We start from the raw sequence: 14695 nt of genomic DNA, 5'->3' as shown, positions 1-14695 counted from the left end.
AATCTACCTTTATTCTGCAGTTAACTCTTGTCTCAATGTGTGCTAGTGTGGTTTTATTTGTTGTTTACTTGTTTACCAAACAGATATTACAAAAAATACAAGCAATGATATTCACAAACATGCCCTCATTTAAGACGGTTTCCCTAGGCGTTTCGACCCAAAATATACAACCACTACAGACGAAACACACATTCCCACTGAGCACGAGAGTAATAAATGAACTTCATCTTAATAAATGTTAATCTAATAAATACCGCACAAAAACAACATCATATTTCATATGCAGGTCACTCAAGCACACATTCATCATGGTGTCTACATTTAGACTCAGTTGTTTCATTTGTTCCCACTGAGCAGGAATTTGATTCATTCATATTCACTTCATTAAACCGGAAACTTGAATACCCTCATGTAATAAATTAACATGATGTTTGGATTTTAAAACATCTGAAAGTCTGTCAAACACTTGAGAGTTCAAATGAATGTTAATTTGGAATTGTCCCACAGTGTTAGTATTTTGTTGCTAGCTGTCCCACATCACACACACACACACACACACACACAAATGATCTGACTACAATTACTGCTGTCACGATCACTAGAAAACAAAAACTTTAATTTGCCACCTGTTTCCACACTAACAATGCCAAGCAAATAGTGATAAATACTGCAAAATTAAATTCACCATTCACTTTTCACATCCAGACACATCGATCACAGAAAGAAAAAGCCAACCAAACTTCCTCATGTAGTGTCAGTGTAGCCGACATTGAAGTCCTGATCTGTATTTTGAGGCAGTACTGCCCCTCTGGCCAAGCTTTAATATTTTGTAGACTTGTCTTGAAAGCGTCTCGCTGAAGAAAGGAAGGGTTTTTTTCTGTCGTTTTTCTACCGTCAAGGACTATGTTCCACTTCAACATCATATAATAAAGCACAAACACTGTATTCAATACGTCACTGATAATCACCCCAGCAGCTTAAAGTGTTATTTATGAACGGTGACTAAAACAGAGGGTTTTTACAGCACTTTCGCTTGTTTTCAAGGTGTTAAGAGGTGTGGAAGAGGCTGGTTAAGCACAACATTAACTGGAAATCACCTCTGAGAGTCATCTTTTGCAACCTGTTTTCACCTCAGCAACTGTTGCATCATCTCTATTTGAGCTCTCAGGGGAGACTTTGGTGTCGTTTTGTGTATGGATCGAGTCTTAAATCCATGCGAATGTTTATTTACAAATAACATGCTAGGACTTCCTGCACTGGCGAAATCAACAGAAGTCAGCAAACGTCTGCAGGGCCAATCAAAAGATGTTTTAAATTGCAAATCTCGAATTGAAAAAAGGACGCGGGGGGAGCAGATGGAAACTCGTGAGCTGATATTCTGACAGTGTTGGAGAGCAGTCGGTGGGGAGCAGCTGGGGTTTGGACGGCGTATGAATAAATGATGAGATGTTTTGGAAAGCAAGTGCCCCAATAAAACCTCTAAAAAAGATGTGTGGAGTTGCGGCGCTGCTCTGTAAAGATCCTATTGTTCACGTGTAAATCTACCCAGGCAAAACTAATAAATTAGCCTCAAAGGTCAATTGCGTGTCTAGTTCAGCACATTGAACAGCCATCAGCTTTCATTAAAGGGAAAGTTTAAACCAAAATGACAAATTTACTTAACCTTGTGTCATTACAAACCCTTTCTTACATGAAACACAAACTGACATTTAAAAAAAGGTCCACAAAAGAAATGTTTAGGAAGATTTGTTATTACTCATGTCATTCCAAACGAGTTGCTACTTTCCTCTCTTTTCTATTAGCCGTTATATTCTATCTCCCTTCCTAATTGTACAAGATATGCAAGCAAATTGATTGTATCAAAAAGTATTTGTACACTAAACGTGTTAGAAAAGTTCCTTCAACCATGACGAGAGACAGATCAGAGATCATGTGAAGTGCTCCTCAGAGCCTGTAACACATCAGTGGTTCTCACGACTGATCGTGATATGACACAGTGGAATATTTAAAACTAAATGAATGGAAGATTATCAGTAACTCATGGAAGACTTCTAGACCTGGAATGTAGTGTTTAAGTAGTATAGACAATTTTTGGAGCACTGACGATGTTGAAAATCTTCATAACTCACAGCAAATGTCTAATCTTTTCATTTATTTAATAATAAATAAAAAAAACTATATACTTAAATATATACATGTTAAACATATATCTATAATTGTGTGTATATACTGTATACATATAGTCTACATAATATATGAAACCTATGTATACAGTAAATACATCAGTTTTAATAACCACAAAAAATAGCATCTTTAAAAGTCGCAGGAACCATGGGAAAGTTGCTAAATGTGGTGACAAATCTCCCAAATTTGCAACACAGCTACTTCTACAGCCATTTTCGGAGCTCGACAGGCTCCTTCAAACTGAATTCCCTTTAAAAAAATCCTCCTTCTGGGTTCCACAGAAGAAAATAAAGTCATTTGCGTTCGGTTGAGTAAATGATGACATATTTCATTTTTGGGTGAAGCGCTCCTCTAAGCTTTGTGCTTCATACAATTCTCTTCAGCAGGAAAACATGCCTTGCACGACTGCCTGGCTGATCTGGAGGTGTTGGAAATGTCCTGCGAGCTGCTCGTAGCTTTGGAGATTAAGTGTGAAGGCAGGACAGAAGATCCCTCCGCAGAAGAGCGCACTGGCTGTAAGCCTGTGGCTTATAGTGCCGCTGCTTCAGTAAATATATGAGACGCTGGGAGAGAGCAGCGAGATGACTCCAGACTCCAGCGGCAGGGCTATCCGACCCAATCAAAGTCAAAAGCGAAGGGATAAAGCAAGCGCAGCCGCTTTCTGCGGTGGTGACCTGGACGATTGAAAGCATTCACGTATAGGATGCAGGATGTATAATGTATAATAAATGAGCGTAGCGGCTGTTCAAGGTGTGTGGAGACTGCTTTAAGCAGACACGAGCGTGATGAAGATCATGATGATGATTTTATGTGTGAATCTCATGGCTCAGGGGTCGGGTTTAATGAGACATGGAAGCTAACAAGGTTAAAAACTGAAATGCTAAGTGTTCACGTCTCTCGGAAGGGTGTTGAATATTAAATCCACTGCTATTAAACAGATTCATGCACCTAACTTAATTATTAAAGCAACACATGCAATAAGCCTTGTTTGTTGATGCTTCAGTTAATAGCCGGTATCTAGTGAAATATTTCAAGTACATACTACACACACTAAGTGTGATGTACTGTATGCATACAGACTTCATACAAACAGCTTTAACAGTGAAGTGTCGGGTTTAGTGCATAAAAAAACAACCCCCATCCCAAACTTTAAATGGTTATTATTACACTTAACCATTCAGAGTAACCATGGCTGTATAGAGGAAAAGCAAAACAGTCCATATGATTCCAGAATGGTAAATCTTATGATTTAAGAAGGAGAGCAAAATGCAGATGAGAAATAAAATTACAGAATTTTAAATTTTTTTTACAAAGATTACAGAAACAAAAAATTTTGAGACTGAGTCCACGGAAAAACCAAAAAGAATTACACAATAAGAATTCAGAGTTCTGTGAAACAATTTAACCTTGCAAGACCTACATTTAGTCATTTTGCAGACGCTTTTATCCAAAGCGACTTACAATTGGGGAATACATAAAGCGATTCATCTTGAAGAGGCAATCAGACAGACGAAGTGCTTGCAACACCAAGTCTCAGGCATTGTTCAAATAAATACAAACTACCAAAGGAATGAATAAGTAAAGAGAATTTTTTTTTTTTAAGACCTAAAGAATTCAGACAAGAATGTCAGTTTATGAGATAAAAAAAAAAAGAATTCTGAGATGAAAATGAGGAAGAATTTCAGAATGGTAATATATAGTATAAACTTGCAACTGAGAGACGCCAAGCTTTTAAATGATAGCCTACACACTAATAAAAAGAAAAAAACACCCCAAAAAGTTGCTTAAATAAAAATGGCAGAGATGAAAAAAACAGAATTAATATGTAATTTGCAGTGTCAGTAATTTGCAGTCTTGCTGGACGTTGATGCTACATTTTAATGGTTTGATCGACCCTAAATGTCAACATGTTCTGGCTCGACCAATGGCGTGAGTTTACCAGCCTGCCTCCAGCTCTAAAAGGCTTGAACTGGAGCAGCCTCTTGCAGCTGTGTTCTCTACAGGCCATGTTTTGCATCACGTTTGTGTGTGTTTTGCAGTCGCTCAGCATGTGTTGCACGTAGAAAGGCCCATCGCTCAAGCGAGTCCCTGAGGCCGTCCACAGCTCAGAGTGATGACAGAACCACGCGTCACTAGTGCTCATCTGCGCGGCTGACCCGAGGTGAACAGCAGTGTTGCCAAGTATAAAGCATTTCCTCCAAAACACCACCTTTATTCTCAGCCAAGGTGCTTTGACAAGACGTCCGAATCTTTTTTCAACTAACCTTAACCCTTCCCCCCAGCAACTACTTACCGTTGTGTTGTTTACTGTTCTGGGAAAATATCGACCGAAGTATTGGTCTGAAAAATTTCTCTGTAAACACATCAAAAAAGTACATAAAAGGGTCCGAGTCCGATACAAGCCCACGTTTAAAATGAGGCACTGTCAATGAAAGTCCATTTACTAACATGCAGACAGTCTACAAAACCAAACCTCTGGAAACACAAAGAGGAAAACAGACTGAAATATCCCATATGAAACACCAAGTCACTGTCATTAATGACTAAAATCAACACTATTACAATGCTTTTAAAGTACAAACAACTGACACGTTTGAGAAACAGGCTCACCAGTCTCCTCTCGCCTCGGTCTTTAATGAGACACCTGTGCCTGTTTGTCTTTTACAAGTTTTGACAGTTTGTGGAGAAAGAAACCTTCCGTTGCTGTTTTACAAGTCTGCTTCTGTCTGGTGTCTTCCTGCATATCCACATATATTCAACTACGACTGTCATCCACACATATGAACACATTTTTCCTTTCCTCAAACAAGAACTGAAAACAAGGCATTAACTTAAAAAAAATATATATATTTTTTTTAATTTATTTTTTTTTACATTTCTAACATGATTAGAAGCTCACTGTATTAATATTATTCTAATATTATTTTTACCACTGTAAATTATGGAAGCTTGTTTCTGCTACAGGATAAAATTAAAAAAGGTAATTGGGACATTTTATCTCACTATTGGCTTTTTTTTCAGATTTTCTCAAAATGATATAAACAGAAAAAAATTCTGAATTGTGAGATGAAATTGCAAGTTTATAATTTGTAAGACACAAACTTGTAATCCCCCAAAAAAAATAAATAAATAAATAAAATAGATAAATAAAAGTCTGAGTTTAGAGATAAAAAGTTGCAATTAAATAATTACATTTAATTTTATTTATTTTTTTATTCCATGGCAGAAACACCCTTCAATAGTAGATGAATTCTAATATATTACAGTCAGAATTTCTATTTATTTGTTTAAAATCTTCCTGGAACCTGCTTAAAAAAGTTCAACACCACCATTTCATGCATAATTATGGATGCATGACTACAGTGCTATTAAATGATTAATCGGGATTAATTGCATCCAAAACAAAAGTTTTTGTTTACATAATATATGTGTGTGTACTGTGTATATTTATTACGTATATAAATACACACATACATGTATATATTTAAGAAAAATATGTTATGTTTATATATTAAATATATTTATATATAAATTAAATTATATGAATATAAACACATACATGTAAATACATGTAAATATTTTCTAAAATATACTGTATGTATGTGCATTTATATATATATATATATATATATATATATATATATATATATATATACATAATAAATATACACAGTACACACACAAAATTTTGATTAGTTATTTATCTATTTAAGAGCATGTTTAGAGTTACACTCTTACAATGGAATAATCATGCCAGCTTCTGGTGGCTGAACAGAATGTCCATCTGGTTTTCAACATCAGAATGGATGCAGACATACTATAATACTAACAGAGCGGAGACAGGTTTATGATTGGAATTGCAAGACAATGGTTTAGCACATCTGTTCACCTCCATGAAAACAAGGGGGTTACGTCATCTCTCTTCTTGGGATATTTGTACAAACATCATGCAAGTTATCTGCATTACACCATGATAACAGATGCAAGACTGGATGTAACCTTATGTAGACAAGGTTACTGATCAATTCTACCATACTAGTCTAATGTGGACACACATAATATTTAAGTCTTGTGATGGTAACAGCAAAAAAACAAGTGATTGCCATGAGTTAACTTGTGATTAATCGCAACTTAAATCGCCAATTTTTATTTGTTCTAAATGTACCTTAAATTAATACTTTTCAAGTTTTTAATACTCTAATCAACATGGGCATGGACAAATATGGATGCTTTATGCAACATAGGTTTAATATTAGTGAAACCATAGTCAACATAGAACATGAAGTCTAGACATGTTTCAAAGGTCATAGATATTTTTCAAAGAACTTGTTCATGTCTATTAGACACATGAAAAAATAAATACCAGGTTCCCATTACTTCTCTTTCTTTGCACTGAGCAATTTACTGACAAGTCTGTTTACATTTTTGCACGACAGGGCAGCTCACTTCTTCTGAACATGCAAAATGTACATTAATTATTTATTATTAGATTTGTTTGCCTCTCTGTGCCCACATGCTGTATTTTGATACAGCTAAATTCTCAATAAAACTGTTTTCATTTATATATTTTACCGTTTCTGTTGTCAGACAACGGAATAAATATGAAATAGTGACTGAAACGCGACCCCTTAAGACTACATAACCAGTTCTCCCTTCCAAGATGTTAATCTGCACAAAAATCCTGATAATCGAGCTGTCGTCTGATGAAATCAAATACACATGAGACAATGACAATAGCTGTGCTGTGATTTCGGCTATAGCCTATTTGTATGTAAAATTAGAGAAGCATCATAATATCTGTGTTTAACTGAAAGCGCTGCTCCTCTCCACTGCTCGCTGAACAGAGCAGACGCACAGAGAGAGACAGAGAGAGAGAGAGAGAGGTGCACGTACTGGGAAAGAGAGACCTCGCGCTCGCGTGACAGTACCAGCAAGTCTCAGGAACTAAATAAGTTTTGGGTAAACCCTAAAGATTTGTCGCTAGGCGCCTTTTTTGAAGAGGGGGGAAAAAGTCGCTAAATGGGTCTGCAAAGTCCTTAAGTTGGCAACACTGTGCATCTCCATGTCTCCAACAACGGGTGAGGCCACGGGTCAAACAGAAAATGCACGCTGCGTTAATAAAATTAGTGCCGTTAAAATGAATTTGCATTAACTTTGACAGCACTATTATAAACAAATTAAAAACAAGTGGAAACAATCTGCCAGTGTACTGTTTTTACACCACAAAATCCTTCTCTTAATGAGCAATTTTATCTTATTTTTCTAGTTTAAATATCCACATTTTTTGAAAACAATAACTTACATAAAACTGCATAAGATATTAAGACTTGTTTTCATAGATTGCATCTTGAATATAAGTGTATCTTGTCTTTCCACTTGTCTTCAAATTTACTTCCATTGTAAGCGCCTTAAAGTAAAAAGACTAATCAAAATAATTTTCTGCATTAATCGACATAATGGCAATGCTGTTTATTTGATGACCTTAGCTTGCACTGATCCAGTGTTATTTTAGTATTATTTATATGCTATTTTTTTATTTTTTTATTATTGGCTTTTATTGTTGTATTTTTTAGTAATTCTATCTATCTATCTATCTATCTATCTATCTATCTATCTATCTATCTATCTATCTATCTATCTATCTATCTATCTATCTATCTATCTATCTATCTATCTATCTATCTATCTATCTATCTAATATTACTTTATAGGATTTCATTTTTTACAGTTATCAATTGTAATACCAATTTTCAGGCTAGATCAGCCAGTGCGCATGCGCAGTCCTAAACGCACATCTCAGAACGCTGACTGTTTCTATAGCAACCGGGATTTCTAACGGCAGCTGCAGTGACGCGCTGACTTTACCGATTAGTGGTTGGCTCTTTCATTCAGAAGGCGGGGCTTCCTGCGATGGAGCGGCCATATTGTGCGTTGCATTTTTCCCCATTCAAAACAAACTGACATGTCTTGGGTATTCTATAGTCTTTGGTAATACTTAAAATGTAACTTATTTCAGTTATTTGCCAATGCAATATTTAAAAGATTTCCATCTAATATTTATATTTTATATTTCTACTTTTTATTTCAGCTTTATTTCAATTAACAAAGTTAATAGTTAAGTTAATCATTTTAGTTAACAATAATAACCTTGATCCCAAAGCATTTCTCTATGCATCAGGCCCAAGGGAACAATTTGTCCCGGGCTTTGTGAATTTAAGCAAAGGCCCTGCAGAGCATAACTGGACATATTTATATTCCCTATAGAAATTACTATAACTTTTCCAGGCCTGGAAATCACATTTTTTAAATTCCTTGATACTCCCATGTGTGTGACGGACTTGCATGCTAATCTCAGATAGGTCACTGGACACCGACAGTCTTCAGCTGCACTGTCTGCTGATGCTGAAACCAAGAGCAATGAAGGAGAAACTGAGAGCGAGATGAGCCCTCGGGCACAAATGCCTCGCAGCAGACTCCACTGCCGACTGACGGGAGGCGCGCCTGAGGGTCCGTCCTGCCGCAAATCACTCACGGGCTACGATCCATCCACGCCGGGCCCAAGAAATGGCTTTCTAATGACTTCGCATTATGGCCTATTAGAACGCTACATTGATGTTTCTCTGCAGGATCTCACCGAGCAATTTGCTCTCTGTGTTTGTTCTCAGAATTTTAATGGCCACCATTTTCATGTACAGTACGCAATGCAGATTTCTTTAGCTAACAAGATGGTATTGAGTGTGGAAAAACAGGTCTAAATGAGATGGATTCTAGATATTTATGCTTATATCCATCAAGGACTAATGTTATAATGAGGATGGTGAAGTCTTAAAAAAATATCAACTATTCCAAGCAACAACTGTCAATAGTGTTTTAGCGCTAATGAGAATGCCGGAGGAAGGAAAGTTTCCTCTCAGTGATTTGTAAAAGGATGTGAGCATGTGGGCTGCCAAAGAAAATCTGATATTGGCTCAAATAAATAAATAAATAACGGCTGAAAGGAGAGCGCTGAATGCCACAGACAGAAATGACGCTTATCGCAAAGCCAAGATTGAATCAATGCTGAATACTGCAGAACGCTCCAGTGATGGAAAGACCTGTGAAATACACAAAGGTATAAAAAATGACACAGTAGCATTATTTAATAGGGGAGAACGGTTGGTAATGATTCTACATATTTCACACTGTATGTGTCACAATAGTGGAATACCTAATAAACAACTAAATGTCCAATAAAAGGGACCCTGATGTGACCACTAAGAAGGGGGTTAGGGGTACTTGGAAAATTTGATACAAAAAAATCAATTAAGAAATGTATTTTTTAGGGCGATGCAGTAATTTATTCGATTGACAGTCCTAATTTGTAACAGCAAGAAATACAAATCTCCATATGATTTTGCCTAAATAAATAAATACTAATAAAAAAAAGTTGCTGTTGTTGTAATAATAAAAAAACAATAAAAAATTATATTTTGTATACCCTTTAGGTACAAACATGTACCTTTTGAAAAGCTACCGCCCCAGTGACAGCTTTTGTACCTTTATTTCTGAGAGTGTTGTTATTAATTCTTAAAATTAAAATTAATCATTTTTACTGTTGTAATAATAAATACTGCATGGAAAAATATAAAATCATTAAAAATAAATAAAAATTATTATTATTATTCAGATTTGTGCAATAAATATGCACTAACTAGAAGAAATTGAAACCTAAAAAAAACAACTGCAACTCTGCAAATAAAACAAACCGGTCAAATTAAAAATCAATCCAACAATAATTATAATTTTTTTTTTTTTTTTTTTTTTTTTAAATGAACGCAAAATAATGTTAAAATGAAATACAATCGGTAGTTATTAATTTGTTTGGTGATTTGATAATTAATTTATTAAGTTAATTATTTTGATGGTTTTTAAAACCAATGATGAGTTATTTATATATTTATTTTATATTTATTCAAATTAATTTGAATAATTTTGGTTATCCACAATATTGTGTTATTGGACACCTAAAAACATAGCATTCATTATAAAAAAAAAAGAAATAAAAAAACTACAAAAAGGTTTGAAAACTCATGAAAAATAGTGCACTTAATGATCAATCTTAACCTAAAATCCTGATTTTGAAAACATTCACGTCCATTTCATTTGTCGTCTACCTGAGCACAGAGGCCATGTTCTCAGTCCTGGTTATCACCAGTTTAGATTGTCTCAGTAATTGAAGGATACGGGAAGTCGACGAGCGTTCTTGCAAGAGGGCGCTCAGAGAGAAGCACTGTCAAATATTCATGAATCTCCTCTCTCTCTCACTCTCTTCTGACATGTGAGAAAAAGTCGTGGTTAACCCTTATTCTTTGATGCTTTCCTTCAGAAACAATGGCCCGTTTACAATCCAAGAAGCCTTGGCAACTACAGTGCAACATCTGTTTGTTTGTGGCACTCAATACCTCGGCAAACCACCAAAAAGTCTCAGTATCGTAATTTGAGAAAAAGAAAGGACTTCAAACTCTGTACCTTGGCAGGTGGGTAAAGTTCCGCTCCAGGTGCCGTTGTGGGTGCAGGTGCGGATAACGAAGCTCCCGTTCTCCATCAGGTAGCCTGGCTGACAGGAATACGTCACATTCTGGCCGATGGTGAAGTCCTCGCCGAACCTCAGGCCGCTTGCAGGCATGCCCGGATCCCCACAACTGATCACTATTAGAGCAGAAGAACGACAGCGCTCCAGATGTAACGCTTGGAAGAAAGCGCATTATGGAAAAGTATGTCTTGAAACAGTGACACCATTATTTGTGTGAGCGTACATGAAGAGTCTAAACACACAACATCATTAAACTGTTTATGGATTCAAGACTGTCTCCCAGGGAACTAAAACTAAACAAACAATTATTCTGGATGCTTCTGTTACAGTTCTGCCTGTCACACTGAGAGTATAATGGTCAAGCCTCGGGTTAGACACTACATCTGAAAAATGAACAGCAACTTCAGTTCAACAACACTTAGACTGTCAAAGCATCAAGCCCCTTATCGCATTCATCATAAAATGATTCATAATAATACTATCATTGCAATAATATTCGCTAGTAAACAATCATTTTATAGGTTATATTAATTAGAGGTGTTTGCTAAAGCAAGAATGTCTGACTATTACTAATACTTTACCTCAGCATGTAACTCGCCTTCATGGTTTGGGGTCAGGAAGATTTTTTTTTTTTAAAGAAATTAATACTTTTATGTACCAAGGATGCATTAAATTGATCAGAAGTGACAGTAAAGATGTTACAAAACTTCCATTTTAAAAAACCAAAAAACTTTCTATTCATCAAATAATCCTGAAATAATTGTATCATGGTTTCCACAAAAATATTAAGCAGCACAACTGTTTTCAACATTGATAATAATAAGAAATTATATATGAGAAATACAATTGATTTATATTTTAATGTTAATTTTAACTTTGCATTAAAGAATAAATTGCATTTTAAAATATTTTTAAACAGTTATTTTGAATTGTAACCATCTCACAATATTACTGTTTCTACTGTATTTTTGATCAAATATGCATCTTTTGTGAGCATAAGAGGCTTCTTAAAAACCATTCAAAAAAATCATACCGACCCCAAACATTTGAACAACAGTGTATCCATATCAATTTACAGTGCTCATAATCAGATTACAGATTACGTATTCACACAATGGCAGAAAATTATTTATAAATCAATTTTATATATGATTAATCTTTTCTATCTTTTAAATTTTCCATTTAAAACAAAGCTGACTGCTATATTATAATTTTACATTTTTATGATTTAATCGATTAGCATTATCAACTTACGAACCTCCTGCAGTTCCTTCACAAACCACTCAGGAAACTTAAAAAGTATTTTCTATTTTATAATGTAATGACAATGTAATATTTAATGCACTGCACATTGTTGGTAGCAGAATAAATAAATAAATATTCATTGTTTTTGTTTTATATCGATATGGTACAAAATTATTCTATTCAAATCAACATGACTATCAAGTTAGGTCAAAAGTAATCTGAAAGTAGTCAGATTACAATATTTCCAGCACCGGTAAGCAACTACTTGGAAACTACCTAGAACAGCCTAGCAACCATATAGGATATTAAAAATAACATGTACAGATGAATTGCGCTGGACTATCTGCGTGTTAGCCTGAATTTGCATTAACAGTACTGGTATAAAGTCAACGGTTACATGACATTTTAAAAAGACAAATTATTGCAAGTTTTAAAATGCATGCAAGTGCAGTGCATTTGGGGCGGGACTTCCTGTTTGACTAATCAATGCCAGACGGGGGGAGTGTTTAATTACATTCATCATTTGTGCCATTCTGAAATGACTTCACCTTTAACATCCACAGTTTATCTTGTCACATCAACAAAGAGCATCTCATCGGAGCATTGAGTAATGTCATGTGAAATTCACCGCAGTCCTGCAGCACTCCCCTGCTCATTATTCTCCCACTACCCCGACATCAATCTCGCATTATACGTCAGCGTGAGATTGATTCTGCCTGTCATCTCATCCTACTATTACTTAGACAGCGGCAGTAATAAATCTGGCTCCATTAATGAGATTGCTCACGAGGTGAACAGGGCCCACATCTGAGCAACAACAACCGCATGATAAGAAGGTTGGGCTAATTACAAATGGGCATCTCGTTATTACGGAAAGTCTTTCCTGTTCCAATGCCAACATTTATTGAGAGACGCAGTTGGGGGGGAAAACAAAACAGATGAAGGAAAGCTTGAACGCTGCCAACATGTTTGAGTTTTTCCAGGATGTAAGACAACAGCTTGGGTACGTACGGGTGCAGTTGGGCTCGCTGCCAGACCAGGTACCGTTCAGAAGACACTGACGGGAGGGAGAACCCGAGAGCCGGTATCCATCCACACACGAGTAGATGATGGAGTGAGAGAAGGTGGTGCCATGAACACGCGAAATGCGCCCATTAGCCGGAGTCCCAGGATTCCCGCATTGAACAGCTATTGAATGAAAAAGAATTGCATCAGCAGAAAAACACACGTCCAGATGGGTCATTTCCTTCATGCAGGACTTTCTGAATATGATAGCCTTTGAAAAACGAATATGCTTGTGATTACAGGAGGTATGCTGTAATGGTAAATGATTTTTCAAAGTTGCAAATAAATATTATTGGAGCACATCTTACAAGGAAATACCATTTTAGTTTTTCTACTTTAAAAATGTATTTCAATGTGCTGCTTGCCATTAATTTAGTTACTAGCAATTTTTGAGTGATTTATTTTCCAGTGTATTTGTACAAAATGTCATAGCAAACTCTCTGAAAATTTGCTTCGGTTATTGTTAACGACAACTATTAGAAAAATATTTTTGTTAATTGAAATAAAATTGAAAAATAAATAAATAAATAAATAAATAAATATATATATATATATATATATATATATATATATATATATATAGATGAAATATTAGATGAAAAACTTTAGTGGAAATTAGAAATGTTGCCTTGAAAGCTAACTGAAATAAGTTAAGGTCAAAGTACTAAAACTACTAAAATAAAAAGAAATTAAAACTAAAAAATACTAAAGGTAAACTTTTAAGCTAATTCAGAATATTAATAAACAGTAAAATAATATACTGTATGATTAATAAATAAATAAATAAATATAATATACGTTTTTTCCTCCAAAAAATTGGCACACTTTCAGAAAATTTGCTTCGGTGTAGTGTTGTTACTGTTAACTACAACTAAAACTATTAAAATTAATTTATGTTAAGTGAAATAAGGTTGAAATGAAATTAATTAGAAATATCAGATGAAAAACTTAAAAATTACATTAGTAAAATTGCTAAAAATGAAATAAAACAAATAAGTCTAAATCGAAATAAAAAAAAAAAACACAAAAGCACATCAAATTACTAAAACTTAAACTAAAATAATTTAAATAAATAAATAAAATCACACTTTAGTTTGAGGACCAATTCTCAAATATTAACTAACTATTAACTATGGCTTTTGCCTCAAATTCCTGATTTGCTTTTTAATAGTTAATAAGGTAGTTGTTAAATTAAGGTATGTTGTAAGGGATCTAAAATATGGTCATGCAGAATGAGGCATTAATATGTGCTTTATAAGTACTAATGAACAACCAATATATGCTAGTAATATGCACGCTAATAAGCAACTAGTTAATAGTGAGAATTGGTCTAAAGCGAATTCAAAATGTTAAAAAAATATATAATAGTACTTCATTGAGCACAAATTGACTATTCTGTACTCATTTGGATTGATTTTGAAGAGCCTGATGTGTTTTTACTTGGATATTTTTGCAAAGGTAATAGACTTCTTTCAGTTTTCTCCCCTCATGCACGGGTTGAGTGGGGTTAAACTGCAGGAGATGTTGGTGTTTGTTCGGCCTGGAAAATCACAGGGGGGCATGATGGGATTTAATGCAAGACAAGCTGTTAGACCAGAGCTGCGTAGCAAAAACATTCAAGCTTGAGAA

General features: G+C 35.0%; 1 protein-coding gene across 2 annotated transcripts in view; it reads right to left on the bottom strand.

The window, feature by feature from the left end:
- csmd3a (CUB and Sushi multiple domains 3a) overlaps positions 1-14695 on the bottom strand; it is a 288864-nt gene that overhangs the window by 22989 nt on the left and 251180 nt on the right. For both annotated transcript variants that reach the window (XM_058747031.1, XM_058747032.1), the window contains exons 58-59: positions 13013-13189; positions 10693-10872 (exon numbers count right to left, since the gene is read on the bottom strand). In XM_058747031.1, the coding sequence (XP_058603014.1) occupies positions 10693-10872; positions 13013-13189 (357 nt within the window). The remainder of the gene's footprint in view (positions 1-10692; positions 10873-13012; positions 13190-14695) is intronic.

Source organism: Onychostoma macrolepis, chromosome 16, assembly GCF_012432095.1.
Source record: "Onychostoma macrolepis isolate SWU-2019 chromosome 16, ASM1243209v1, whole genome shotgun sequence".
NCBI classification, from domain to species: Eukaryota; Metazoa; Chordata; class Actinopteri; order Cypriniformes; family Cyprinidae; genus Onychostoma; species Onychostoma macrolepis.
This window is presented reverse-complemented; position numbering and strand designations above follow the sequence as displayed.